General features: G+C 41.0%; 4 protein-coding genes across 7 annotated transcripts in view; 1 reads left to right on the top strand and 3 right to left on the bottom strand.

The window, feature by feature from the left end:
- Window positions 1–67: 67 nt before the first annotated feature.
- LOC148100123 (uncharacterized) lies at window positions 68–8,952 on the top strand. 2 transcript variants are annotated; one of them, XM_087848637.1, is made up of 5 exons: window positions 68–196; window positions 3,688–3,867; window positions 4,969–5,193; window positions 7,155–7,296; window positions 8,220–8,952. In XM_087848637.1, exons 2-5 carry the CDS (start codon window positions 3,723–3,725, stop codon window positions 8,338–8,340), a joined length of 633 nt encoding a protein of 210 aa, XP_087704763.1. In that variant the 5' UTR covers window positions 68–196; window positions 3,688–3,722; the 3' UTR covers window positions 8,341–8,952. The 2 variants fall into 2 exon arrangements, with proteins under 2 accessions (XP_087704763.1, XP_087704764.1); XM_087848638.1 differs by lacking the exon at window positions 68–196 and having other exon boundaries at window positions 3,651–3,867.
- An 811-nt stretch (window positions 8,953–9,763) lies between these two features.
- Window positions 9,764–16,527, bottom strand: LOC118455084 (uncharacterized). Its single transcript, XM_087848809.1, has 4 exons — window positions 16,205–16,527; window positions 11,247–11,353; window positions 10,921–11,139; window positions 9,764–9,960 (listed from the first exon to the last, which is right to left on the bottom strand). The coding sequence occupies exons 1-4, from the start codon at window positions 16,525–16,527 to the stop codon at window positions 9,764–9,766; spliced, it is 846 nt and encodes a 281-aa protein (XP_087704935.1).
- Window positions 16,528–18,045: 1,518 nt separating this feature from the next.
- rpl35 (ribosomal protein L35) lies at window positions 18,046–21,120 on the bottom strand. The gene is made up of 4 exons (XM_006802537.3): window positions 21,008–21,120; window positions 20,417–20,553; window positions 19,512–19,593; window positions 18,046–18,234 (listed from the first exon to the last, which is right to left on the bottom strand). The coding sequence occupies exons 1-4, from the start codon at window positions 21,008–21,010 to the stop codon at window positions 18,085–18,087; spliced, it is 372 nt and encodes a 123-aa protein (XP_006802600.1). The 5' UTR covers window positions 21,011–21,120; the 3' UTR covers window positions 18,046–18,084.
- A 3,251-nt stretch (window positions 21,121–24,371) lies between these two features.
- Window positions 24,372–27,996, bottom strand: part of golga1 (golgin A1) — a 28,976-nt gene continuing 25,351 nt past the window's right edge. For all 3 annotated transcript variants that reach the window (XM_087848865.1, XM_087848867.1, XM_087848866.1), the window contains one exon: window positions 24,372–26,985. In XM_087848865.1, the coding sequence (XP_087704991.1) occupies window positions 26,908–26,985 (78 nt within the window). In that variant the 3' untranslated portion in view covers window positions 24,372–26,907. The remainder of the gene's footprint in view (window positions 26,986–27,996) is intronic.

The raw sequence follows: 27,996 nt of genomic DNA, 5'->3' as shown, positions 1-27,996 counted from the left end.
AACCACAAACACACCCAGAGAGCAGCGCTCGGCTCCTTAGCAACAGTGGAGTAGGACTACAGCAACACGCCTGCTCCTAAAATCAGCGTTTGGGTGTGGATGCATACTCAGAGGAACATTACAAAATGGGATTTCATTCAACACTGCAGTATGTGGTTCCTCAGGGAGACGTGCTGAAAGGCTTGAATTAGAGCAGGTAAGAGCAGAACTTTTATCATAGTTAGAAAGTTGCTGAAAGACAGTCTAATGAACTGTAACTCTAACCACACACACATGCTTCTTGTTAAAATGCTGTAGATAACCCCGCAAGTCCAAGTCACTGAAACCAAAGGGCCAAATCTGTTCCAGAGGTGCATGCCGTCTGTTTTATTTTAAAATCCAAGAGGCTGTTAAAGCAGGCTTGAACAGCTGGCCAGGATTGTCCCAGGTTAGAAACAAACGTTTGTCAGGTCTCCTTATATAAATGGTTATTCTCTAATCAGTCTGCTGCTGACCACAAAATGCAGCGTTATCTAGATAGTGTCAGCTCACAGTCTTTTCACGATTCTTTATTTTGCGAGATAAAGACTCCACATTATTAAAGAGAGGATCATCCACTATTAGCAAGCACCTGGGAAAAGTGGGGAGGGAGAACAGGAAGTCTGCATGACCTAGGGTGAGGGAGGGGCACCCAACTGTTACATGTGGTTGTGATTAGTAATATTTTATTTCTCTTAGGACCAGAGTTAGATACAGAAACAGAAGGGTTACACACTGAACAACACGACAAAGAGGACAGAAAGTACTGAAGCTTTATTTCTTCGTCTCGGCTTCTTCCATCGAAGCCTGGCCTCCTCCTCTGTCACACCAACTCTCTGAATGTCCTCCTTCATTCATGAACCTTTGCTGAGGTCTTCCTCTTCTCCTCCTGCCTCGCTGCTCCATATTCAACATGTACATGGAGTATTGTCTACTTTATCCTCCATCCCTCTTCTGCACATGTCCAAACCATCTCAACCTTACCTCTCTAACTTGACCTTGACATCTTTAAATCTGCAACCTCCAGCTGTCTCCTGTCACTGCAGCCTTGTAAAGCTTACTTTCATTCCTTTTTCTTTCACTTCTGCTGCTTTTGCTGTCACAAATCATCCCTAACGCTTGTTTTCACCCACTCCACCATCCCTGCACTGTCTGTCACTTGTCTTGTCCATTGCTTTGACACCGGGCATTAAGCTGATCTGAAACAAACAAACATGCACAAAATGAACTAAATACCACATTGGATTTTAATTACAAGAACAATCACAAAAACAGTCCAAATGTGATTTAAAGACTCAGTTTAATTCAGTTTAATTCATTTGGATTCATGCAGTGCCAAATCACAACTGTTGCCTAAACGTGGTTTATATTGGAGGGTAAAGACCGTGCAGTAATACAGAGAAGCACAATGGCCAGAGCCAGCAGCTGGTTTTGATACGGGCGACATGGGCAGTTGCTCAGGGCGGCGTCGTGGTGGGGGCGGCATCCAACAAACACCCAAACAAAGACAGATACATCCATCGAGCCCTCCCTGTTTAGAATTATTTTTATCCCAGAGGTTGTGGGTTGACCCTGAGGTGATGCACACTCCTGAGTGTATTTTTGTATTCGCTCCTCTCAGTCATGAGGTTTGAATGGATGTAGGCTGACTCTAGGAGAACAGACCTCTGATTAACTGCCACCAGAGATGGGCAGTAACGCGTTACTTGTAACGCGTTACTGTAATCCGATTACTTTTTTCAAGTAACGAGTAAAGTAAGGGATTACTATTGCAAAAACGGTAATTAGATTACCGTTACTTTCCCGTAGGAACGCTGCGTTACTGCGTTACTAAAACCGTGATTTTTTTGCGAGAATGTCTCATGACAGTGACGTAAGCGAGTGCGACGTGCGTGACAACAGCTGTGTGCAGATCAACAATGGATCATATATCGAGTGCAGAGAGAGTATGAGCGTGCAGCGTTTAAAGCGTGGAAGTACTGACCTTACTTTGAGTTTGATTCCATAAAAAGTGACAAAAACATTAGTGTCCGTTGTGCGTGGGAAGAAAACTTCTTTTTACAGCGAAAAAACCCCTAAACTTCCAAACAAGCACCGAGTAGCTACGACGTAATGGGAAACTCACAGAGAAACTCGCGGATTCTTCCACTGACCGCTGCACACCTGCACCAGGGTAAACCTCCGCCTACCCCACTCCTGCTTTACAGGTGAAAATAGAGCAACAGGACCGCTAGTCTTTGACTTTATTTATTTTCTGCTGTGTTTTACTTGCATCTATTTGAAAAACTGAGTGTAAACACACAAAATATTTTATTTTATGAGCTGGAATGTGCAGAAAATAGGTTTAAATGTTAAACTAATTTCTTCCAGTCAGAGAATGTTGCAGATAATTAAATTTTTGCTTGATGCATAAAGTTAAAAGATTAAAACTAATAAAACAAGTTTTAAAAAGAGACTTTTCCATTTGATTACATTTTGTATGATGATTATGCAGAAAAAGTAGAATTGGGCTGAAAGATCTATCACTTTATCACCTATTCAGGTTGTAAATCGTGTTTTTAAAAAGTAACTAAGTAATTAATTACTTTTGAAAATAAGTAATCAGTAAAGTAACGGGATTACTTTTTGGGGGAAGTAATCAGTAATTAGTTACTGATTACTTTTTTCAAGTAACTTGACCAACACTGACTACCACACTAGCTAAAGGTTTTGATTTTAATTCTTTCTTCAGTCTGAGAAAACATACCAGGCGCATATATCCATATGCAAGCAAATTGATATCATGACAAAAAGCAACACTGTGAATTAGTGAAGGAGTAAAAGACTTTGCATTCTTTAAAAGAAGCATAAGAGTAACTAAACTGATAATCAGCCATTAGAAAATAAATCAGTATCTATTTGTATTTTCCATTTAGATCCTATAGTGAACATAAAAACTGCTGAATTTGCTGTTGTGTTGTCAGTCATGTGTTATGATACATTTCATATTTTGGTTCACAGACTGTTGAATTTCATATATCAACACGTCATCTTGGCTGATTTTGGAAATTTTTACAGTTTTGTGGGAATTTTACACAAATGTTTTGTTACCAAAAAATTAAGTTTATTTGAAAATAATGTGCAGGTGGAGCAGTAATGGTTGCAGTCTCGATTTTATACTAGTACTCACCACCAAATAAAGAAACAAACACACAAAAACGAGTTGTTTAGTGTGCACAGGAAACCAAAATAAAATGTTTTTTTTATTTTATTTATGACTTTCTGCATTGCTGAGACTTTAGATGAATAATTAAAAAAATATTAATTAATGTGGTACAGATGTCCCAGGCCCTGTGCACCGCCTACAGACTTCCTGTATGCAGAGTAAGAAATATCCAGGCCAGGCCATGTGGTTGACACATTATGTTGTAACATGTAAACCATGGTTTTACTCTGAGAATGCAGATTTTTTATATATATCTTTATAGATATATGTATATATATGTTTCAGCTCCTACTAAGTTCAGTGCAGATTCTTAGAAGTTTTTTTTTCATGTAACTCCTTAATTTCATGAGAATTGCAAGGCCCATAAAAGTGCTTAATGTAATAGTGTTCAAAAACAGACCCAGTGAAGGTACATTTGATGCTTACTTCCAGTGTCCTGTCTGTCTTTGCGTGTTTGCTGACAGATGAATGACAGCAGCACTGTGACAGAGGTGAAAGCATGAACGACCACAGTGAGCAAAGAAGAAACTTTAAGTCCAAATCCTTTCAAGCGGGTACAGGACTCCACCTCCTTCCACCAAGACTGAGGACGTCTACTGGCACGTGGCTTTCGTCCAGAGACTCTGAGCGTTTGGGCCTCCAAGGTGTGTAGTATCAGTTTTAAAATATTGTGGATCATATACAAGCGCTCACATGGCCTCACTCCATGGTATCTAGCAGTTCTGCGTCCCATGCTGCTAACTTTATTTCTCAGTACCTTCCAGTAATTATAAATTCCTGCTTGGCTTGTACATTCTCAGTCACAGCCCCAAAACTCTGGAAGCTCCTCCCTCTTCAGATTAGCCCCTCCCTCTTCAGATTAGCCACTCCCTCTTCAGATTAGCCACTCCCTCTTCATATTAGCTCCTCCCTCTTCAGATTAGCTCCTCCCTCTTCAGATTAGCTACCTCACTATCAGTCTTCAGTTCCCAACTGAAAACATACTTCTCTTCATTAGGTTGTTCAGCTTCAGACCAGCTTTAACGTAACGTGTCATTTTCTGCAGTGCTTATCTTTTACTTTTATTATTTTGTTATTATTGACTATCATTTATATATTATATTAGTTACTATATTTTTATTCAATTTTTATTTTTATTCCATTTTCTTTGTAAATTATTTATATTGGGGTTTTTTTGTTTTGTTTTTTTTACTCATGGTGCAGGACCTTGGTCCAGTCTTGACAACATGCTGTGATTGCAGTCAGTGTTACACAGACCAGTCCCAGTGGAAAGATAAATATTCCTGTGAAATCATATTCCATACGTCACATGTTGTAATGTTTTATCACAGTGTTTTATTTGACTTCAAGGAACAAAGCTGATCCACGAAAGTTCCACCTGTTACAGACTTAACTGGCAACATTGTTGCTGCCTGATACCACAGCACACCTTCAGTTGTGATTAACAGTAAAGTTTTCTTTCTTTTCACTTTAGTTCACTTTTTAAAAGTTGGAGCTTCCACTTAAGAAGGCACTCACAAGATATTTATGTCAATGTGGAATATGATGCTGCCATCTCCAGGGTCTCCCTTTTCATTAACATGCCTATAAAGCCTGTATTGGTGGTGCATGCAAGGAAAAGACAAGTGTAAATGTCAGGAGAATAAAAACTGTCTTGTTTTGTGATGTATGGAGTTATTCCCATTTGTTTTTATAAATATTGTATATAATATGATGAAGATTAATTTTCCAATTTTCTGTGACAGTGCAGGGGTACTGCTGCCCCCTCCTGCAGAGGCCCAGCAGTGGAAGGGTGCTCCCACAGAGCAGAGGGGGAGGAGATGAGAAACTGTTCAGCAGCATCAGGCTGAGGCTGGAAAGCAGAGCAAAACCAGCATCGAGGTCCAAAACTGGGAGCAGACCTGAGATGACCTCACAAAGTGGAGCTCCCACTGTGGGCCAAAGCAACGATCCAGTCGATGGAAGAACAGGTGAATGAATCCAAAAGCACGTCCAGTGTTAATGACACTAACAATGTGTTTTCAGCTTTCACTCCACAGCAGGCACACAGCCTTCATTACATTTGCTTAATTCTAGTGATTCTACACTAGATCCACAAATATGTTTGTTTAACAGGCCACAAAGATGAAAAATGCTCCACACAACTCGATTTATTCTCACTTACACTTTGGTTTGAATATAAATATTTTTGAAAAGTTATTATTTCTTTAATTTTGCCTTGGCTCCATCATTATAAGATAACATGGGCCTATGTCCTGCAGTATGTGCTGCTGTTTATTTATTTTTCTAATAGGAAAAGTGAAATCAGTTCTTATGTTTTTAGTACAAAAGGACGACTGACTAATTAATCATCCGTGATGCAAACCAATACAATGCATAATGCAAATATAGAAAGCCAAGGTGAAGCCACACGTGTAACATGGTCATTGGCACTAAAAGCACAGTGAATATAAAGATGGGAAAATGTTGTTTTTCCACTGAATTGCTTGGAAGTTACACACAGCTTAAAATGACTTGCAGTCCTATTTGTGTGTACTTTCCTTTTAAATGCAGACATGTTGCACAGCTTAACATCACACTATTTAAAATGACTTATATTACAGTTATTTCTTCTTTCCTGTAAGATAAATATGAAATATGAAAATTTCACTGTTGTTTCAAATAAAACACATTAAAATCCCTTTAAATTCTCGGGGAGTTTGTATCATTTGGTCATGTGACATATTACAAAGCGCAATCCTATAGTTCAGTCACACTAAAGTACAAATAGGATTGCAACCAGCAAAAATGTGTGATACATTCAAGTGTTCATATTCAGTATTTAAGTGCAGTGAGCGCCACAGTCAGACGGCGATCGCTGTCCTGCCTTGCTACTGATGCTAAAAATTTCTGTTTCAACTTATGCTGAACTGAATTTAAGTAGTTAAGGGATCTCTGTGTTTGCAGAAATAAAAATAAGATATGTTTAGTTTTTTTTCCATATCATTAAAAACATTATTAAAAACATCTCATTCACAGCTTGAGTCCATTCAGTCCCACATCAACAGCAGACTGATTCTGTCTCATTGATACCAATCAAGACAGAAACAGCCTCTTCAAATTCATCCATCCCATAGGCTCAGGCTTCAGTTAACCTCCCTCTGTTCGTAACAATGTTACCATTTGGATCAATCAATTATAAAAGTTCTTAAACGAAAATGTCAAAATGAATCATTTGAAATGTAACCTCATGGTTTTAAAAATGTGATTTTTAAGCAAACTCAAGCTCGACCCCAGTAAATGCTCTTTGAAGTAAGACGTAGATGTCATTCAGATTCATGTAGAGGTATTTAAGAAACGTCTTTGATGTTCAGCTTTGACAAATTCTGTAGTTTGATGAAAATCAAGCAGATGTGATTTGGGGATTTGATAAAACAAACACAATATCGTCTTTATTATTGAGAACTATCTTCATGTGTACGTTTAGTAATGATGGCTGAAGCTGCTGTTTTTCACACTGCTAACCACTTAAAAGAGCTTTTTGATCAACACACATGCACACAAACACAACAGCTTCCATCTGCCTGTAAATCTCTATAATCATATCCAGACAACATGAATTCTTCTTCTGGCTTTGGAGAGAAACAGATGTTTGTGGTGACTTAAGTAAATAATCTCATTTCATTTCCAGCTGACATGAAAGTCTCTGTTTTGCATTCTTTCTCTATTATTCTATTGGCGTTGCTGTATTTGGATTAATGGATGTTTTTGCTGCAGTTTGGGTAATTGCCTTTTGGATATCCTCTAGTGATGAGCAGACACAGTTGTTCAGATGTAGTCATGCCCAATCTATCACCCAGATCAAGCGCTAAATGACATCTGCAGTGTAGATGTGTCTAAGTTCAAAGCTGCGTGTCTTAGAGTGATAAACTCTTTGAAACATACTCTGCAGAGAGCTCGAGCACCCACTGCGACAGCGAGAGGCCGGCTCGACACACGCGTCCTGCTTCCACAAAGGTTTCAGAGCTCCATCTATACCTGCCGTCATCACTGTGTGAAGATGAGAAGCAGGACGCAGACGGACGGGAGATGAGGTAAGAGCACAGAGGCTGTTCTAGGAAACGATGAATCTGCATCACTTTCAGCTTTGTTTGGGATAAACAATTTGTAGTTTTCACCCTCCTTTCCCAAACAGGTCTCAGAAGTGATGTCAGCACGAGGGTGGGGAGACGAAAACTATTTTCCCAAGCAATTAGAGCAACTGCAGTGCATGGAAACTCATGTCCGCTGGGCCTGAATGGGATTTGTTACATGGCATTATTCCATGCAACAAAGAAGGGAAAAGGATGAAGTTACAGGATGTTTTATAAAAAGAAGCTCTGTAAAATACCAGTGCAGTGACAGAGGGAGACCCTGGGATTCACTGGGACTGTGTTTATCAAGCATGTACAACTTTGTCTTGTTTCTCAGAGCCAACAGCAGTAATCCCACACAGCCGGGTGTAAGCAGGACGACTGCATATTATTCCCATCAGTGTGTTCAGGAGAGCTGATAATGGACCACGACAGAGCTGTGCTTATATAACATGAAGCTGCATCACAGGAGGGTGTACGCAGAATTTAACCATTAAGAACATCTTATTTATTTCAGTTTCTTCTTATTTATATTCTTGTTCTTGAGGAAGGAAAATCTCAACCCAGTGGCTGGTAACATGCTGCCCCCTGCTGCCCCCTGCTGCTGGGAATGTTTATTACAATTCTCAAAGGATCATCAGTAAAAAACAAAAACTTCCGAAAGTAACGATGTACCATTACATCCTAGCTAGAGACGTTTTATTCCCGGTGTGGTGAAGATCAGTGACAAACTAGAAAACAAAACATTAGTTAGCTTTTAAAAATAGTCTAAAACATCTCGTAGGAACAGCTCAGGTACTCCAGCATACGCACAAAAACATATGTACCACGCACACTTATCATACTGGTTCAAACTGGGACATATTCGTTGTGTTTCCTTGCAGGAATTTATCAGAGGAGACCAGCGGTGAAGAACGTGAGGTCAAACTAACCATCTCACACATGTCACACACCAGTGAAGACGAGTCGAATCCAGGACTCAGCAGCATCACAGACACCAACTGATCACAGCCTCCTGAGCCAGTTTAACCCCGAAAGAATCACCACATGACCAGCACACACAAACACACAAACACACCTAATGAGGTGGTGCAGTTTCTCCTCAGAATATATATCAACGCTCTGCTCTGAGCCGGACGACCTCTGATGGACGACGGCGTTGATGCAGCGACACTTGAGAAAACGTCAGACTAATGAGATCTCTGTGGACAGCTGACATGCCAGATGTTAGTGGAGCAGGAGTGTTGTTTCAAAATAAAACCTGGACAAATGACAGCTGTAGCAACAAACTAGAAAAACAAACCACAACCAAAGACTTGAGTTTATTAGAGCGACAGAAACACAGAGTTCACTGAAGTCATGTGACGAGCTGATCAAGCACTCCCAGACTGCAAACAGTCAGTTTGAAGGCCGTGTTGCTCAGGTGTGTTCACCTGTAACTACACCTACATACGTTTGTCAGTGACTTTTGTTACGCTCCACATTCAGCTTTTCTTCCATCCACACGGATGTTGGACTTTTATCAGTTTTAGGATTCATGATTATTCAGTTCACCTGATTATGTGTTTTGTGTTGTAAGAACTGAGAATCAATGAATAGAAAGAAGAATTTGTGTATTATTTTGTTAAAGACGTTTGTTTCTTAGTATATAAAACAAATAACTCATTTATTTTACTTATATTTATATATTTATAATAACTATGTGTGATTTTTCTGCGTCAGCTGTCCTTCTGGAAACAAATGATCCAAAGGCACCAGTACACAGTCCATAGCTGTCTGCTGACAGGCAGTCCACTATCAGCTGCAGCTGCTGCTGTTGGTTATTGTTGTCACTGTTCTAACTTTAAGGCTTTATAAACCCAAGTGGCCAAGTTACAGGTTATTGCTGTACTTTAGTCTTAACATGAGAGCCAATAGGGACTCAGTGATGTGTCAGAAAACAATGAAAACAATGCTTCTCTGAAGCAGCAGCCTTCTGTCAGGACCAGCAGGATGTTCGATGCCTGATCATTCATTACCCACATAACCTCAAAGTCATTTCTTTCATTACAGCTGAAACAGCGTCTGTCAAGTTTCTTGACTGTTTGCATCCATCCTGTACATTACTGCCATCTCGTGGCTCAATAAAAAGGCATTTTCACATCATATTTACAAATCTCTCGATTGACTGAATATTCTCCGTTTAAAGTCCCAGTTATTCCAGCAGCAGTGGAACATGAACGAGCTGGAGTTACTTTTCTTTTTCGTTTGATTTGTTAATTGTACAAAGAAAAGCTTCTTGGTTAAAGTTAAAGTTCTTTTAAGGTGACAGTGTGTTATTGCTATCGTCACTGCTGGTTGTTAGTTAGTGTTTTTATTAAGGATTGAACAAATCAACTGTAGAGTCTGACTTGTTCTGTAAGAGCTGTGTGATTGTTCTCGTTGTGCTCTAAGCACACTGCAGAAACGAGCCAGGCTGAGGCGAGCTGCAGTGTCCGTCGTCCTGCGTGCAATCTGTCGCATCTGTGTCGTGTCTTCCTGCCGGCCTCCTGTCGGCAAACAGGTAGCAGATGATGCACCACACACTGTGCTCTGGAGAGATCTGGGCACCGCTGCTGCTGCGAAAGGGTCTCAGTGCACAGGAGCCTGTGAGCAGAAGAAGAACAGCTGGGAGCGACTCACGTCAAGTATTTAGAGCAGACGAGAGCCTGAGCTCTGGGCTCACGGGGATTACTGGAAACTTGTTTATATGAACATCTACGTTCCCCTCTCTCCGACAGAAGATGGGAAGAAACTATTAACTTTTTTCAAACAAAACTTTGCACATTAAATGAAAATTAAATGAGCATGGCCTGATGTTTGGACTGTTACTTGTATACAGTCTCACTATCTGCTTTGCATCACTTTGAAGAGTATTTAAAAGTAGAATGGGAGGCAGAGCCTTCAGTTTTCAGGCCCCTCTTCTGTGGAACCAGCTTCCAGTTTGGATTCAGGAGACAGACACTATCTCTACTTTCAAGATTAGGCTTCAAACTTTCCTTTTTGCTAAAGCATATAGTTAGGGCTGGACCAGGTGACCCTGAATCCTCCCTTAGTTATGCTGCAATAGATGTAGGCTGCCGGGGATTCCCATGATGCATTGAATCATATCTGTTATTAACCTCTGTCTCTCTTCCACAGCATGTCTTTATCCTGTCTTCCTTCTCTCACACCAACCAATCACAGCAGATGGCCCCGCCCCTCCCTGAGCCTGGTTCTGCTGGAGGTTTCTTCCTGTTAAAAGGGAGTTTTTCCTTCCCACTGTCGCCAAAGTGCTTGCTCATAGAGGGTCATATGATTGTTGGGTTTTTCTCTGTATCTATGAAGCGCCTTGAGGCGACTTTTGTTGTGATTTGGCGCTATATAAATAAAACTGAATTGAATTGAACTTTCATCTTGAACAGTCGTGGACTTTGTGACATCATCACTAAATGATGTTGTTTTGAATCCGAGCAACACTTTCATGCTTCTGCTGAGGACATGATGATAAAATGTAACAACATACTTCATTTTGTTGCATTTTATAAGTTGTTAGGTTTGGATTACTTATTGGACTTAAACCATTACCAAGGAGGAAGTATGCAGCTGCACTGAAGGAGAGGATGATGAGGAAGATGGTGCCTACACCCAGGTCTCCCACGGCACAGGCATTTGGACAAGCACAGAGGCTCTCCACCCAGATCTGCAGGGGCTCCCTGCTGCTCAGGCTCTGCTCTTGTTTGACAGACGTGGACTGATTTGGATTACAGTGGTAATGCACGACTGTCATTGGGACCTTGTTGTGAGCTGAGACAGAAGCTGAGACAGAGAAGAAGAGGAGGAGGAGGTTGGCTGTATGGCAGCACAGTAACAAACGTCTGTATATGTTGGATTAGTGTGTTAGTGAGGCTCACCAAAGTAGGAGACAGACAGCAGCTTGAGTGTGTCGTTGTAGTAGAACTCGTTCCCTTCATGGTTTCCATAGTTGATATACCGGCTGATGTGTCCGAGCCTGAGATCCCTGTTCACAGAGACAGCAGAGGGAGTGAGGTGACTGTACATTTGTAAAGCAGAAAAACTGGGATTGTTTTCTTCTAGTGATAAAATAATCTCAAATTCTCTGTTTTAAAAGCATATTTAATAAAATGAATGTTTTCAGGATCACAGTTTTAGATTCTGAGCATCCTCACACTCTTTGCTGGTGTTTTGTTTAAGTATGAATTCAGTTGGAGGAGTTTAAACGTGTCGTGCATGAATTATGATTTTAAAACTTCATTTTTTTAAACATGTACTTTTCAAAGAGTTTACTACATGTTGGACACTGATGTGTATGGAGTGACACATCAGTGTCCAATGTAGTGGTAGCGCTGCAGAGATGATATCTCTCGACAGGCCGGGAACGCCTTGGTGTTCCCCGGACAAGCCGGAGGAGGTGTGGAGAGGGAAGTCTGGGCTTCTCTGCTTAGGCTGCAACCTGCAGCCCTGCTCTGGATAAGAGGAAGAAGATGAGATTTCACTGTGGTTTTCATTCTTTATTAGTGTTTTCAAAGATTTTACCATTTTTAGATACTAACTTTAACTGCTTGTCATATAACATGTTAGTGAGTAAAGTAAAGAACTACTTTCACCTCTCATTGTTAGTACTTTGAGCTTCTGCACTTTACAACTTTACACAACACTCACAGCAATCGACTGAAACACTTCACCTCTAACCTGACAACATTTATTTATAACCCACTTACCTTCATCACAAATGACCAAACATCACTTTAGAGGATTTAGAGGAAACAGGTTGTTTAAATGATCAGATGGAGACTTTTGTGAATTCAGTAAAAAAAAGAAAATGACGCTGTCACATCAAACCCAAAGAGGCAACAATTAGTCTACAACTGCATATTTTCAGTGGCGAGAAAAACACATCCCATCAGAGCTGCGGGTTCAAAGGGGCTAAGATATAAAGAAACGAGGGGTGGTGAGAATTTTGCACAGTATTGTACATTCATCCCCCGACTGAAGGAAAGAGATGACTTCTATAAGAAACATCACTCAGTAAATTCCTCTAACTGGGCTGGTTCTTCAGCCACGGGCCTTTTTACTCCCAAACACCAAGAACACACACAGCGCTGTGATCTCAGTCAGCAGCTGCACAGCCTCTCGAGTCACGACGTGGTGTAGATGTCAGGCGGAGCGCTGGGGACACACTCCCCCAATATTTAGAACACATGCATATACAACAGTCCTCAGTGAGGAACAGGAGGATGTGATGAGCAGTGTTTGGAGAGTTTTGCAAGGTTCTTTCAGCTATTAAAACACATTTACTATAGCTGAACATTCAGAGTCAGCTCAATGCGTAACCATCTCTGGAAGGATGAAAACACAAAACAGCACAACAGAGTCAAACATGTTTACAAAATAGGACAATCAGGATAAAATTACCAAGAAGCCTGCAGAGATTTTTTAAAGCAATCCAGAACAGAAGCCTCACAGCAGTATTTTCCAGTTTATGTCAGCCAGTGCTCATTTTGTTTGAGCTTTAAAGACATCGATACTGATGTTGGAAAAGGTCAAATGGTGCATTAACAACTAGAATCTGGGAAACTTGGTGTCTTACAGTTAAAATATCCCGTGCAAGACGTGTAAGGCATCCTTGAGTGCTCCAGAGAAAACCTACGCTCACATTCACAAAGCAGGTCTACAAACTATGGAAGAAAGATGTTTAGTAGGGATGCAACGATACCAATTTTTTCAAACTGATACGATACCGATACAGCACGGTGGCACGGTGGCACGGTGGGGCAGCACGGTGGCACGGTGGTTAGCACTGTTGCCGCACAGCAAGAAGGTCCTGAGTTCAATTCCAACATCAGGCCGGGGTCTTTCTGTGTGGAGTTTGCATGTTCTCCCCGTGTTTGCGTGGGTTCTCTCCGGGTACTCCGGCTTCCTCCCACCGTCCAAAGACATGCAGCTTGTGGGGATAGGTTAATTGGAAAATCCAAATTGTCACTAGGTGTGAACGTGCGAATGAATGTGAGTGCGAATGGTTGTCTGTCCCTGTGTGTTAGCCCTGCGACAGACTGGCGACCTGTCCAGGGTGTACCCCGCCTCTCGCCCTATGACAGCTGGGATAGGCTCCAGCGCCCCCCGCGACCCTGAAAAAGGAGAAGCGGAAGCGAATGGATGGATGGACGATACCGATACTTGGATCTGAGTACTTGCCGATACAGAGTACAAAACCGATACTTCTACCACACACACACACAAATGCAATGAATTGGAAGACAGGTTTTATTTTATTCTCTGCCGATAAAAAATAATATCTTAATAAAAATGACCACAAAAAAATGTCAAGTGAAAAATAAGCACTTCTGTTAAATTATTGCAGAGTCTCCACATTGTAATTTAACAAAATATCACTGAACTATTGTCTCGAGCTTTTAGAATAATAAATAAACACTTCTGTTTGGAATAAAATAAATACAAATTAGGTTTGAGAATAAAATAAACTTTTAAATTGTTGCAGAGTGTCCATATTATAAACAAACAAACAAAATAATTAAAGTATTTGGCATTGACGAACGAACTCCTCATCAGTGCACTGTGCCGTTAAACCGAGGACTGACATCGCGCACACTGCTTGTCTTTACCTCTTCAGAAAGTTTTGACACCATTATCTCCCTGATGTGTGGGCGGCTGAGAAGTATCCAAATAAAAAATCCAAAAAAAAAATGTTTTCCATGACCGGCATTGGCTGGTCATCCAGAGCGATAAAATGAGTCGAGCCTCTGTTATTTTAACTGCCCGTGGATTTTCTCTTGACATTTTTCTTCGCTTTTCCAAAACCTGAGTTAAAGTTGGCTGTTCCACACTGCTGACATTTTGTTTAGCCTAGCTACAGCAGCCTCCAGTTTCTCTTTTATATCTGGAGCCGCCAGTCTCACTCGTCTAACCCTGTGAGTGTTTAGCGCGGGATGTCCCCCTAGTGGCCAATCTAAAAAACTACAACAGAAATGACAAGCCACCCTCTGACTAATGAAATAAGTTGGTATTGGTTCATGGTATCGGTTAACTTTTACGAGTATGAGTACACACACATTTTACAGTATCGGCCCCGAGGTTAATTATGGAGTTCCACAGGGTTCAGTGCTAGGACCAATTCTGTTTACATTATACATGCTTCCCCTAGGCAGCATCATTAGAAGACATAGCATACATTTTCACTGCTATGCAGATGACACCCAGCTCTATCTGTCCATAAAGCCAGATAACACACACCAATTAGTTAAACTGCAGGAATGTCTTAAAGACATAAAGACTTGGATGGCCACTAACTTTCTGCTTCTTAACTCAGATAAAACTGAGGTCATTGTACTCGGCGCTGAAAAGCTTAGAAATATGGTATCTAACCAGATTCTTACTCTGGATGGCATTACCTTGGCCTCCAGTAACACTGTGAGGAACCTTGGAGTCATTTTTGACCAGGATATGTCCTTCAACGCACATATTAAACAAATATGTAAGACTGCATTCTTCCATTTGCGCAACATCTCTAAAATTAGAAATATCCTGTCTCAGAGTGACGCTGAAAAACTAGTTCATGCATTTATTACTTCCAGGCTGGACTACTGCAATTCATTATTATCAGGAAGTCCAAAAAACTCACTGAAAAGCCTTCAGTTAATCCAAAATGCTGCAGCAAGAGTCCTGACAGGGACTAGAAAGAGAGAGCATATTTCTCCTGTTTTGGCTTCCTGTTAAATCCAGAATTGAATTCAAAATCCTGCTCCTCACATACAAGGTCTTAAATAATCAGGCCCCATCTTATCTTAATGACCTTGTAGTACCATATCACCCTATTAGAGCACTTCGCTCCCGCTCTGCAGGCCTACTTGTTGTTCCTAGAGTATTTAAAAGTAGAATGGGAGGCAGAGCCTTCAGTTTTCAGGCCCCTCTTCTGTGGAACCAGCTTCCAGTTTGGATTCAGGAGACAGACACTATCTCTACTTTTAAGATTAGGCTTCAAACTTTCCTTTTTGCTAAAGCATATAGTTAGGGCTGGACCAGGTGACCCTGAATCCTCCCTTAGTTATGCTGCAATAGATGTAGGCTGCCGGGGATTCCCATGATGCATTGAGTTTTTCCTTTCCAGTCACCTTTCTCACTCACTATGTGTTAATAGACCTCTCTGTATTGAATCATATCTGTTATTAATCTCTGTCTCTCTTCCACAGCATGTCTTTTATCCTGTCTTCCTTCTCTCACCCCAACCGGTCGCAGCAGATGGCCCCGCCCCTCCCTGAGCCTGGTTCTGCCGGAGGTTTCTTCCTGTTAAAAGGGAGTTTTTCCTTCCCACTGTCGCCAAAGTGCTGCTCATAGGGGGTCATATGATTGTTGGGTTTTTCTCTGTATCTATGAAGCGCCTTGAGGCGACTTTTGTTGTGATTTGGCGCTATATAAATAAAATTGAATTGAATTGATACCCCATACCAGTATCGGTATCAGTGCATCCCTATGTTTAACATTTAATGTTTTTCTTAAAAAGTCTGAAAACTCAACAAGCTGTGAGCCACGGCCTTGTTTTTGTGTTTCCTTTACATAAATCAAGAAGTTTCCTTCAAAAATGACTGCAGAGTAAAGGAAACGAAGTGTCTACAGTTCAACATTTCCTGGGATCGGATGCCAACACAGAGTACAAAGAGCCTTAATCAATGGTGGAAACACTGGAGTTTATCGAAATGTTCACCACAGGTTAAAACAGTCAGGTGAGAACTGTTCACAGCTCAGATTCACAGAGAGACGTGCTGAGGCAAATACAGTCTCTACAGTTGGTGTGACATAAATCTACATGCTCGTTATAGCAATGCGTCTGTTCTACCTGACAATGAGGCATGCTGCGACACCAGTGCAGTCACTTCCTGTGAAGTCATCCGGCAGAGAGAAATGCTGGCAGGGGCTGAAGGACAGGAGGACCTCTGTGTCCACACCGCCTGCTGCCACGGGCTTCAAACGACCCAGGAAGCCGTCTGCGTCTTCCATAGCCTTCAGGTTTATAACTCCGCTGCCGTTCTCCATGATGCATTTGCAGCTGTTGACTCTGAAGCAGCCTGCCTTCTTAGCAGATCTCCCGTGAGAGGAGGCAGTCGGGCAAAACAGGCCCAAACAAACAGATAGTGTGAGGAAGACGGCGTTAGGGATCATACTGGCGGTGTGAGCTGCAGCAGTGGACAGCGGCGAGTTATGTGCTGTGAGGCACCTCAAGTGTAGCTGACAGTATGGTGAGGGTAGAAAAGTAATTAGAGTAAAGGTGATTACCATTCCTCACATTCTCTCTAAGCTCAGATTAATGCCCCTCATACACAGACAAGCCTGGAGTCCTCATGAGGAATCCCATCATCACACATTAAAACCATTTATGTAGACCAGCACTGATACAACGTGTACTTTACAGGACCTGTGAAGGTGTCCTGGCTTCAGGAGATTAGCACCAATTAGTACTATTACAGGTGATAATTATTAATATTGTGGGCTCTTTACGGTATAAAGCGTGATTTGGTTCTATATACATACGATTTAACTGAATTAAACTGAACCTGTGAACAAGGTGGAGCTTCTATAGAGGTACAGTTTGGATCTGTCAATCAAACACATCCAACAGATGCTGAGATCGATATGAAGAGCTCGTCTTCATGTTCCTCAAACCCTTCCCGAATGTTTTCAGTACAGCAGGGTGTGTTATCCTCCTGAAAGAGGCTGCTTGCAAAGGGAACATCACTGCCATCGTGAGATAGTTGTTTAGATAAGCTGTACGTGTAAAGTCACATCAGCATGAAAGACAGAACCCAAAGTACATGAAGCAGGCGGTCCAGGAGCTGCATGTCATCATTTTTGCCTTTTGTATTAATTCTGTACTTCAGTCTGATATGAGTTGGTGATTGACTTTTCAGATCTATTTAAATGTGCGTGTGTGTTTGTTTGTACCAGAAATCATCACGTTGCCCTAAAAAACACAAAGTTAAATGGTTGTATAACTTTAAATAGTTTAAGTTCATATATTGAGGCACTGTTTGCTGACTAATGGTTTACATGTATGTCCCCAAACATCGTGTACCAGCTCCTGTTGTGAAAAACATGTTATTGGCTGCAGTGAGACTTCCAGCGTTGTGCCAGTTAACCCAGCACCACCACTGAGCTGCTGTTGGCAGACATGATCTGATATTAAGCAGATGTTGACTAAGTTGTTCGTAGTTGCCACAGTGCCTTTGAAATAAAGACAAATTCACAGCACGAGTCATTCAGTATTTGGGTGTTACTGCCCTGACTGTGCTGCCCTCTAGTGGTGTTTTTGGCTATACACAGGTCATTAGATTGATACACACAAAATGTCCCTTTGAATTGCTGCTGAAATTAACTTCAGGTATCTCCTTTTTGAAGCCCCCCCCCCCCCCCCCCCCCCCAAAAAAAAAACCCCATTGGGTTCAAAATCAGATCCCCCACCCCCCCATTTAAACAAGCCCACTATGCAAGTCCTTAGAACTTAGTCCTTAGAGCTCCACAGCAGAGTTCAAATGAGGAGCAGAGCCTACTTTTATTTTTAAGAGGCTCCAGACAAAACCTGATCCCTCTGACTGTAACTGACACTAAAGAGCAACGTTACTGTAACACAGAAACATGGTTCATGTATGTGTTTACGTGTTTAAGGAGAAACAACACAAACAGTACGTTCCACAGATTTTATTTTGCTACTAGAAAATGCCTCTAAGCTTTGACAGCATATTTGCGGACTGAGTAGAGGAGGTCTTTCTTCTGCTGTTTCTTGGTGCGCAGGCTCTCTTCGTGCTTGTTGAGCCGGCGGCGCAGAGCTCTGGTCTTCTTGGGTCTCAGATCCAGAGGCTTGTACTTCTTGCCCTGCAAAAACAGTTATGTTTCAGTCAAGCTAAAAAGCAGAAATCACAATCAAAAATGAATCTGCAAGCATGGATGTGTCACGTTTTAGAGAGCAAAGTGTTTTGTGTGAGGGTTCACTGCAAACACAAGAACTCAGCATGGCTGCATTAATGCATCAGAGCATCACACTGTGATTACACTAAAACCTTACAACATGTAACAGTGAACAAAGACTGACACAGGAGAAGTTTCTAAATGTTATTCTGGCTCATGTCAGCTTTTATACCCTGTGCTTAAAACAAACAAACAAAGACCCACTATTACACACCTCTTTTATCTTAAAGCCTGGAATAAATGGAAAAAAGGCAGTAATCTTGTTGTTAATAACAGTGATTACTTGTTTTAGTCAAACGACCGATTAGCTATTATAAATTTAATTGATGTTGGTGGAAGCAAACTTTATTTTATCAAATTGAAGTAACAAAAACATTTAATTAACTTGTAATTCTTACTGGTACAAAGAGCAGGCTCATCACAGCCTTGTTTAGACTTCTTACTTGTTAATAGGGGTGGGGGAAAAAATGGATACTGTGTAGCATCGTGATATTTTGTTTGCTAATAATGTATGGATACAGGGACAGCAGAAATCGATATTTTGTTACAAAAAAGGTTTTTGTGCTCTGACTTCAGAGCATGTTGATCCTTTTTCTGAGCAAGAATCCTGACATTCCTTCACTGTCCAAATGTGTTTAACTTGTTTATGGCAGCAATAAACATGACAGTTTACTTATTTTAATTTAAGACATGTTTTATTTTAATTAAGTTTAAAACTTTTTTATTTAATGTAAAATTATATTTTGTTTTAATTGACTTTCAAATTCTTCAGTTGCTGAAGGGGCTGCATAGTTTTCATAAACTGCATAGTTCAGAATAGCTATAATTGTACCAGATGGTTGATTCAGTTAAGTTGGACTAGACTGTAATACAAACCGTTCAGTTTGTCAACAATCAAACTGAAATGAGAGAAAGACTGAGTGTGAGACTTTGATATTAGAGAAAATGAATATTGATAAAGTTTACCTTTATGTACAGAATCTGAATATCGCAAAATATTTTAAAAAATTGCAACAATATCGTATCGTGAGTTGTATGGTGATTCCCACCTCTACTTGTTAATATCAAATACAGTCACAAGTAATTTTGGTAATCAGCTGCGATGCATCAGCAAGAACCGAAGGAGAAGCGTTTGAAGCAGGCAGATGTGTGTGTTTAACATGGGAACATCTGGAGGGGCTCACCTTGTAGAACTTCCTCAGATTCTCCTTCTGTGTCTGGTTGATTACAGTCAGGACTCTGGCGATGGACTTGCGAACAACACGGCTGTGAAGAGTAAACAGCAAAGTCAGCCGTGCAACCACTTAGGAAAGTGTCCAAGACAAGAGCACATTAGCTGTTTTAATGTACTTAAAAAAAAACTGCAATGATTCTAACAAATGTCTTGTTGTGTATGTATTTCAGGTCAGGCAACAAAAACAGTGAACCACACATCAATATACAAACAAGCGTTTAAAATACTGGACCAAAGTCAATGTTAAGGCAAAAATGAAGACTTAAAGACAAATCTGTGGGTCTTTAAACAATCATTTCTGGTTATATTGTTTCTTCATTTGTTCTTCTTAGCTTTAAGTCATTGTTCATATTCACTCAGGTATTTCAACTACACATTTTAATAGGATATTGCTTCCTAAACACATTAAAAGGGACACGGCCAACAAATCAGCCAGAGCTAAAAGTCTGAGCAGTCACATGTTACTCAAATGACTCAACATCCATGTAAACCTCTGTTAAACTATATGCAAGTTTCTTTAGATGGGGTTACCTATAGCAAAGAAATGTATCCCCAGGACAACTCAGTGTGTGCCAACTCTGAACTTGCTGACTTTATGGTCATTACTTATTCAGTACTTCTTCAAGTGTCAGCAGTGAGCCATGGAATCCAAACCTATTAGCCTATTAGCCAGATTAACCCAGCGAAACAACAGCGAAACATTACAGCTGTGGTTGGGAAAGTATTTACTCGAGTGCTATCAGATGTTAAGTGACATCCCATGCATCCCTGACTACAAGTATCTACCTGACCGGTTAAGGATCATCTGGGTTGGTTTGGTTCAGTAGGATTTATGTATTTATGCTCAGTACTCACATCTTGGAGAGTTTGGAAGCAGCTCCACCAGTAACCTTGGCCACTCGCAGCTGGGACAACTCATTTTTCAGGTCGTCGAGCTGCTTCAGCAGCTCCTCCTTCTTCTTGCCCCGCAGATCTCTTGCCTTGATTTTGGCCTGAATGACAGAAAACAAGCAAACACGTTGTAAGGAGAGCATGGGCATCTAACACGCCATCAGCTCGGCTAACACGCACAACGCAAGACTATCTAACATTATCATCCGTACGTTACACATTCGCATTACTTAGGGGCAACAGTCAAGCTATTTGCTACCAGTATTAACAAGGATACGTTATTTGTACCAAATGCTTCGGTTCAACTACGCAGCAGCTACTTGTCGCTATTTTCTCCACTAGCTTCAGGTTAGCAACTCAGCTGAGCGGCGCTGGTCGGTACGAGCGCTCCGTAATAACTCATTTTATTCTATTCTGGTAGCAGCCTGCCTGTCAACATACGCACTAACAAGTACCCAAGAAGCTTATGAACGCATATAGCACGAAACAGACGGGTTTCTGCGGCTCTTAAAGACCAAAATTTGGCAGTTAGTCGAAGAGTGAAGTGTCCCCCACCATGTTCCTTTTCGCTGCTCCGTCGGAAAGGCCGGACGCACCGCGTGCTCACAAGAAGCCGTTTCCGGAGATTTTTTTCTTCGTCATTTCAGTTTCTCACCGTGCAAACAGCGCCACCGTGGCGTGGAGGACTGAACAACAAACCCACCCACGCAGTACAATCGCTTCCACTGGAACACCCTAAACAGGTACAAACAAATGAAAAGAGACACTTTTATATAACTTTGATATAATCACAGACCAAATGAAGCCGCTAAACCAAAAAAGTACAACTGTATTATTGTCATTTCCTGATCTCAGGACATGGGACGTGTGCAAAAAACTTTGCATATCAGAGTTATATCGCCACAGTGGTGTCAGAAGTGTGCGGAAAAATCAGGTAACGTTGATTTTCTAGCCAAATGTGCAGAATTTGAAACAAATGCTGGGCTGTAGGCAGGTGCTGTTTTTCAAACCCAACTAAACAGCCAAACTACTTCACACAGACAGCTCTAGACTACGTGATCCTTTAATTTACCTTTACGTTTATCTTTCTTGTTTACTGCTAGAAAAAAACCCTGACACATCGACCAAAACATATCAGCTTTCCCTGGTATAACTCCTAAACCATTATCTGCATGGTCATCAGGGGCACCTCCAGACCTTTTTCATAAGGCTGGCCATATGGGGGCCACTAAAAATATTGGTGTGTCACACCAAAAACAGAATTTCCAGTTTTATTACACTGTAGTCAAATATAGGTTACTTGAAAAATATGGCAAAAAAGGGAGAAAGAATTATGTGCCTGGTTAATTTTCTATTAAAGTTGAAATCACTGAAAACGGGTACATATGAAAACCAAATAATAATAAATAACAGTTAATGCTTCAGCTCATTGCAAGATCTTCTCCTCTCTCTTGTGTGTAAGTGTATTAGGATTGTTACAAACATAGGACAGTCTTGCTGGGGGGGGTGTCAATCTGAATGGGGTCTGGATAATTTTAGATGACCTTTCCTGGAGTGTGAACACCTCCGAGCTGCTGAAAAAGGCCCAACAGAGACTGTACTTCCTGAGAATTCTCAGGAGGAATAACATCACACAGAGACTGCTGGTGTCCTTCTACAGAGCCACCATTGAGAGTGTTCTAACCTACTGCATATGTATTTGGTACTCTAGCTGCACAGGGGCTCAGAGGAAAGCACTCCAAGGGATCATTAACACCACCCAAAAGATCACTGGCTGCCCTCTCCCCACACTGGAAGTTCTACACAACGTCCACTGTTTTAAAAAGGCCCAAAACATCATAAAAGACGCCTCACATCCTGGCCACTCCCTGTTTGAACTGTTGCCCTCAGGCAGACGGTACAGGGCAATTAGCGGAAGGACTAATAGACTCAAACACAGATGTTATCCAACTGCAATAACACATCTGAATGCTACAAAAAAAATGTCCATCACGCCACTCTTGCATTAATCTATGCACGGTCTGAAGCATGTATGTGGAAATGTATGTGAATGTTTTACTGTTACGTCTTATTAGTATTTTAAGTATTCTATCTATTTTATTTATTGAATTTTATTGTTTTATTTATATTTTGATATTGCTAGGGATGATGCAATGATCGGGGAACATTCTTAATTTCGTTGTACCTGTGACAATGACAATAAAGTTTCTGATTCTGATTCAAAAATAGGCACTGTGAATCCACCTTAGCTTATAAATTGTGGACACAGACTTCTAATCTGTGTGGGTTTGCATTTTTCTTTTCCAATTTCCATTTTCTTTAAAGGGGAAACAAACGAGCAGAAAAAACACTGAAGCTTCATAAGTTCAAACCATCACTGCAGTTTTTCTAGGGTCCACTTCTGCTGCCGCTAAAAGGAAGTCAGACCACGAAGTGTCCCATTTTAAAATGCCAGTTTTACAGCATTGGAAAGCCTTTGGATTAACACCCCATAACACATAGTTTTTGTTTTTTCATAAATTGGTTATTGGAATACAGATATAACAGTTAGCAGCATGCTAACAACTGTAGCTACAAGGATCACAGAACTGGAGATATTTTAATGGATTATCAGACCTTCCCAAAGTGTGAGGCCCGCCCCCTAGGGGAGGCGCAGAGCCATTGCGGGGGGCGCGGAATGAAAGAGGGGGGGAGGGACAAAACGCTTGGACACTGCTAGCACGGGCGCCCACAGAAACGCAAAGCAGGACATGAAGCATAGCTGAATATGTTTCCAAACCAACTTCATTCTAAGACAAAGACTAGAAAATATGGTGAAGCAAATCTGCCCTTTGGCTTCACCTGCACAAGTGCCGAGGTAGGTCTCCCCTGCGCTGGGCTGTTCAAATCACAGACTAACAGGATCCAACAGCTGTTTATGTTTTTAAACCTATTTTGCACAGAGAGGCATTTTTGAAAAATGTATTGATAGCAATGTTGAACATTATTACACATGAAAAAAACAACTACACGTAAAATAATCACAGCGTGACGCCTCTGCCTTTCTAAATGGAGGGACAGTAACTGTGTGTAAAACCAGTATTTTGTCTCTATCTGCCATTCTGCAACTCATCTCATGTAAACAATAAGGTGGCCACAGCGTGACGTGAAAAAAGGCACATACCTTTGACGTTTGTCCACACGTAAACGCAAAAAAGGAGTTTTAAAAAATCTCAGTTTTCTCTGATTTGAAACGTCGTTTACGTGGACGAAACAGCTGCGTTTTCAAAAATCCCCGTGTAGGTGTGGACGTAGAGTTAGTAGTTTATTTTATTACTACCTGTAATTTATTGCAGATTACTTGTATTTGCTTAATTGTTCACTAAATGTTTGAGGTGTGAAAGAAAACGCAATGGAGCAAAATAAGGGTGTGTGTGGTTGGAGGATGTGTTAGTGTGTGTGTGCGCGCGTGCACGCGCGAGAAGGGGGGGGGGCGCGAACATTTTTCTTGTAAAACAAGGGGGGCCCAGCAAAAAAAGTTGGGGAACCTCTGGGTTATCTGATGGATTTTATCTGGTCTGGTACAGATCAGCTTTTTCTTCAGTTTTGGTGAGGAAAGTTTTGTATTTCATTATCGTTTTACTTGTTTAGTGTTAATGTGTCTATAAAAAATGGTGAGGCCTCATAATAATAATAATAAACCAATGGGTGATATCATGGTGGCCACAGTTTGCAACACGTAAGAGTGTTTTATGATCTAAATAAAGTGGTCACAGCTGTTGAAAAGCCAATGTGAATAACCAGACCAACGCACAACACCGGTTCCACCAACTTTCACACAACAAACACGTCTTTCTGAATGACTTTGAGCTACACTGTACCAGTGGTGCCTCCCAGAGTCACAGAATAAAACAGTCATAGAAACATCACTGAGTCATTAAAAACAACAGGCAGAAAAGCTCGTTGAGTGTTTAACACAGCAGAATCAACCAGGTTCAAAAGTGCATTCGTCATTTCTTTGATTCTCAGAGTATAAAAGCTGACGGAGTGTCCATAACCACGTCAGTCTGCTACCTGTAATAATAAAACATGATGGCAAATCTGCATTCAAAGATGTCCTCTTGCTTTCTCTATATACAAACAGATAAAACTTCAAATCACATGACCGACACTCAGGACAAGACACGGTTATGGACAGTGTGCCGAGCTGGGGCAGAAACATGTATGGGCTCAGCTCTATGGTAACCATAAATATAAACGGATCACTGTTGACATTCACTGATTTATAAAGTTTTCAATGCATACAGTATGTACAGATTTCTCTTTATAAACAGCCAAGTGGAATGTAGTTTGATTTACATCAGCAAAGGCAGGTGAAGGCAGAGCTTTTCATCATTTACAGAGCATTCACCTTTTTATCACATACAGCTGTGGTCAGGAGTTTGGACTTCAGTGATTTCTTTCAGCCGTTCTTTTTCCAGGGTGGACTGCTTATACAGTATGTGTCTTTAACAACTTAAAAAAAAAACAAGAAGAAGAATTGGGTGTTATTTTGTATTGTTGGGTATTATTATTTTTTATTTTGAATTGTCTCCAAAGGGCTTCATGTCAAGTTTGCAGACGTCTATTTTGGGGCGGGGTCTTCTTTCTCGGTCAGCACTCTCTCGGTCCATGGCGATGTAAAACTCACTTCATTGTGGATGCTGTTATTAGCAGCTGTTATTAGCAGCTGTTAGCAGTTCATAGCAGACCCGACCCTCAGGTTGCTCCTGAACATCCTAACCAGTTGTGTCTCATTTCAGAATGACAGCTCGACTCTTCTTCCAGACATCGGTGAGGTGGTGAGACACTGGAATAACTTGTACTTATGTACAATTGTTGAACTGATGATCTTGAAAAGTGTAGTTGTTTAGGAATGGGTCCAATGGACGTTCCCAACTTGTGTAAATTCACAGTTCTCCTTCTGCGACTTCCCATTGTTCTTAGTAATGAATGATGCAGTGAGTGCTGTCAAACAAAAACTTTATGCTGACAGAGAGAAACTAACAATTTTAGTCAATAACAATCACCAACAGAGTGCGTGTGTGCATGTGTGTTTGAGCCTGACTGTATCCTTGTCAACATGTACGATGTTTCAGTGTTTACAATGATTCAGCCCTGGGAAAAAAACTAGTTCAAAGAAATACAAACCCTAAATGACTTCACATTCATTCACACGATGAATGTATGAAAACTTTGACCACAGTTGTATAATTTCAGTTGAATTTATATACAGCCTATATTTTTCACACTGGTGTTAAAGGAGAGAGAAAAGCAGCCCGTAGAGATCAGAGTGTATCAAACAGCTTTCACATCAGTCTTCTTTCCCGGGCTGCCTCTGCCAATCAGAATGTGACTGCACCACACTGTGGCACATATTGGTATTACATCTTTAATCCACCACAGTACAGAGAGCAACTACAGTTCAACATGCATGGAAGCTGGAGAAAGGTCAGCACTGCCATCTATTAGGAACATGTAGGATTATGATGATCATATTGGGCATTAATCACAGCCTTGATTTCTTTGATTGTTGAGTCCCAAAGTGTGGTTAGTTGCAGCCTAGACAGCAAAGCAGGTACTGCAGGTGGACCACAGGTCATTAATTCACCTTTAAAGTGTCATTAAAAATGTTCAACAAATTATTAAAATTAAATTAAAAATAAATAAATAAAATAAAAGTATTGATTAATTAGAGAGATTTCTATATTCATCAATTTTTGAACTGGTTGTGTTTTATTTCTCGGTCTCTGAGTGACTCAGTTGACCAAAAACCTCGTCGGTGGCAGAGAATTGGAAGAAAAACTATTAATGGAGGATCAACAGCAAGAGAAGCAAAATGAATCCACTAAACCCAAACACCTGGTCCCAGATCTGCTCTGCTCGGGGACAAAAGACACCGTGTTGATTAAAGGTTTGTGTGACCCACAGAAGACTTTCAGATTCCAATGCAGCATTTTTCAATGTGAGAACAGCTGGTCCTTTAACACCAGTGTGAACCATTTATATACCATTAAATAAACTCACTGTACAGGTCAGTAAAGTGACCCGTTTTCATTAAATAAGCCCTCTGTGATTTAAAATGAAGTGATAAACAAGTTAACCAGAAACGAGACAACCCCAAAAACAGAGCGTTACTCCTGTGTGATGTCTCACATAGTAACTCACTTTTTGCTGACAAAAAACCATCAGATTAGTGTCATATGATTGAAGAAAAATCAAAAACGTCATTTTAAAAATCACCACTGATTATGAGTAAGCCTTCGTCCCTAAATGATGATGCGCAGCCCCCCCTTTGTCCTCACATCAGCACCTCCCACAGAGCCAGGGGAGAACTGGGAGGCTGGAGTCCTGCTCAGTGATGGGAGCTAGACAGGAAGGAGGTGCTCTGTCTTTTCCTCAGTCTCTCCATCACTTCAGCTCTTTCTGCTGTAAAATCAGCTCCAATGAGCTGATCCTGAGATAGAAGGGCGGACGATTCCCTTTGGAGAAGGCTTCGATCCAAACCAGGACATCTACAACACAGACATGGTAATCATTAGCACAGGCCGAGTATAAGGCAGCAAAGGTGAAGACATGATAATACACGTGATGACATTTGGCTGTATCGGGACTGGGACAGGGACTACCGCAGACTGTACAGAAGAGATGGAGGTAGCTGCCATGTGACCAGTCCCTCAGTCCAGTGAGTCCGGAAAGGTTTTCCCACAGAGATTTGTACTAGGGTGGGTTTTTATAATCGATTCATCGATTAAAATCGATTCTGGCTTGGATAACGTGAAATCGATTCATTAAAATCCTGAATCGATTTTTTAATATAAATTTATTTTGCCCGAAACGCCAGAATCTCAGGTGAAACCTCACAAAATTTTAACAACCACCAAACATTTAAAACAGTAAATGAGAGCAGGAACACGGATTCTGCACAAAGACGTAAACACAAAGCTCGGACCCGCCGACGGTTCAGAATCAGTGAGATGTGACTTTCTAACCCGACGGCACGGACACGGTCGGGCTGAAAGCCGACAGCTCGCTGATTCTGATGTTTTGGCGGGTCGAGCTTTGTGTTTACGCCCTTTTTGCGCTGATTCTAAAGCTGTTAGTTTGATTTCTCTCCAAACAATATTGACTGAACCAGCAACAAAAGAAGATCCAAACTACGCTTCACATAAACATCGTCATGAATTCACTCTGACTTTTACTGTTTTGCTTCAACCAGGATAAAAATCACACTTCATGCACAGCTCTCTCTCTCTTTTTTTTTCCCCTTTTACTTACTTCCAAAAATAAAGCCTCATTTCTGCCGTTCAATACTGAACAAATTTAAACTTTTTATAATTTTATAATTTTATAATTATGCAAAATGCAAAACGCTGTGTCTCTAATAAAACCGCTGTAACGTCAGAGGTAATTTCTGACTGTCAAAATTTCCCAGATTTTATATCGAATCGTGGATCGAATCAATTCTATAAATCAGTGACGATACCCAGCCCTAATTTGTACAGATGTCTTTTTGCAAAGAATCC

This window comes from Neolamprologus brichardi, chromosome 12, assembly GCF_056152115.1.
Source record: "Neolamprologus brichardi isolate AB-2024 chromosome 12, ASM5615211v1, whole genome shotgun sequence".
Lineage (NCBI taxonomy): Eukaryota > Metazoa > Chordata > Actinopteri > Cichliformes > Cichlidae > Neolamprologus > Neolamprologus brichardi.
The sequence above is the reverse complement of the archived record's forward strand: the minus strand, read 5'-3'. Positions and strand labels throughout refer to the sequence as shown.

Coding starts and splice junctions, on each gene's coding strand:
- LOC148100123 (XM_087848637.1), top strand. CDS start 3,723: ATGAACGACCACAGTGAGCAAAGAAGAAACTTTAAGTCCAAATCCTTT. Junction 3,868..4,968: donor TGAGCGTTTGGGCCTCCAAG/GTGTGTAGTATC, acceptor TTTCTGTGACAG/TGCAGGGGTACTGCTGCCCC. Junction 7,297..8,219: donor GCAGACGGACGGGAGATGAG/GTAAGAGCACAG, acceptor GTTTCCTTGCAG/GAATTTATCAGAGGAGACCA.
- LOC118455084 (XM_087848809.1), bottom strand. CDS start 16,527: ATGATCCCTAACGCCGTCTTCCTCACACTATCTGTTTGTTTGGGCCTG. Junction 11,140..11,246: donor GCTGTCTGTCTCCTACTTTG/GTGAGCCTCACT, acceptor CTTCTGTCTCAG/CTCACAACAAGGTCCCAATG. Junction 9,961..10,920: donor AGCTGCATACTTCCTCCTTG/GTAATGGTTTAA, acceptor TTCTGCTCACAG/GCTCCTGTGCACTGAGACCC.
- rpl35 (XM_006802537.3), bottom strand. Junction 19,594..20,416: donor GCTTCCAAACTCTCCAAGAT/GTGAGTACTGAG, acceptor TACTCTTCACAG/CCGTGTTGTTCGCAAGTCCA. Junction 18,235..19,511: donor ATCTGAGGAAGTTCTACAAG/GTGAGCCCCTCC, acceptor CTGTTTTTGCAG/GGCAAGAAGTACAAGCCTCT.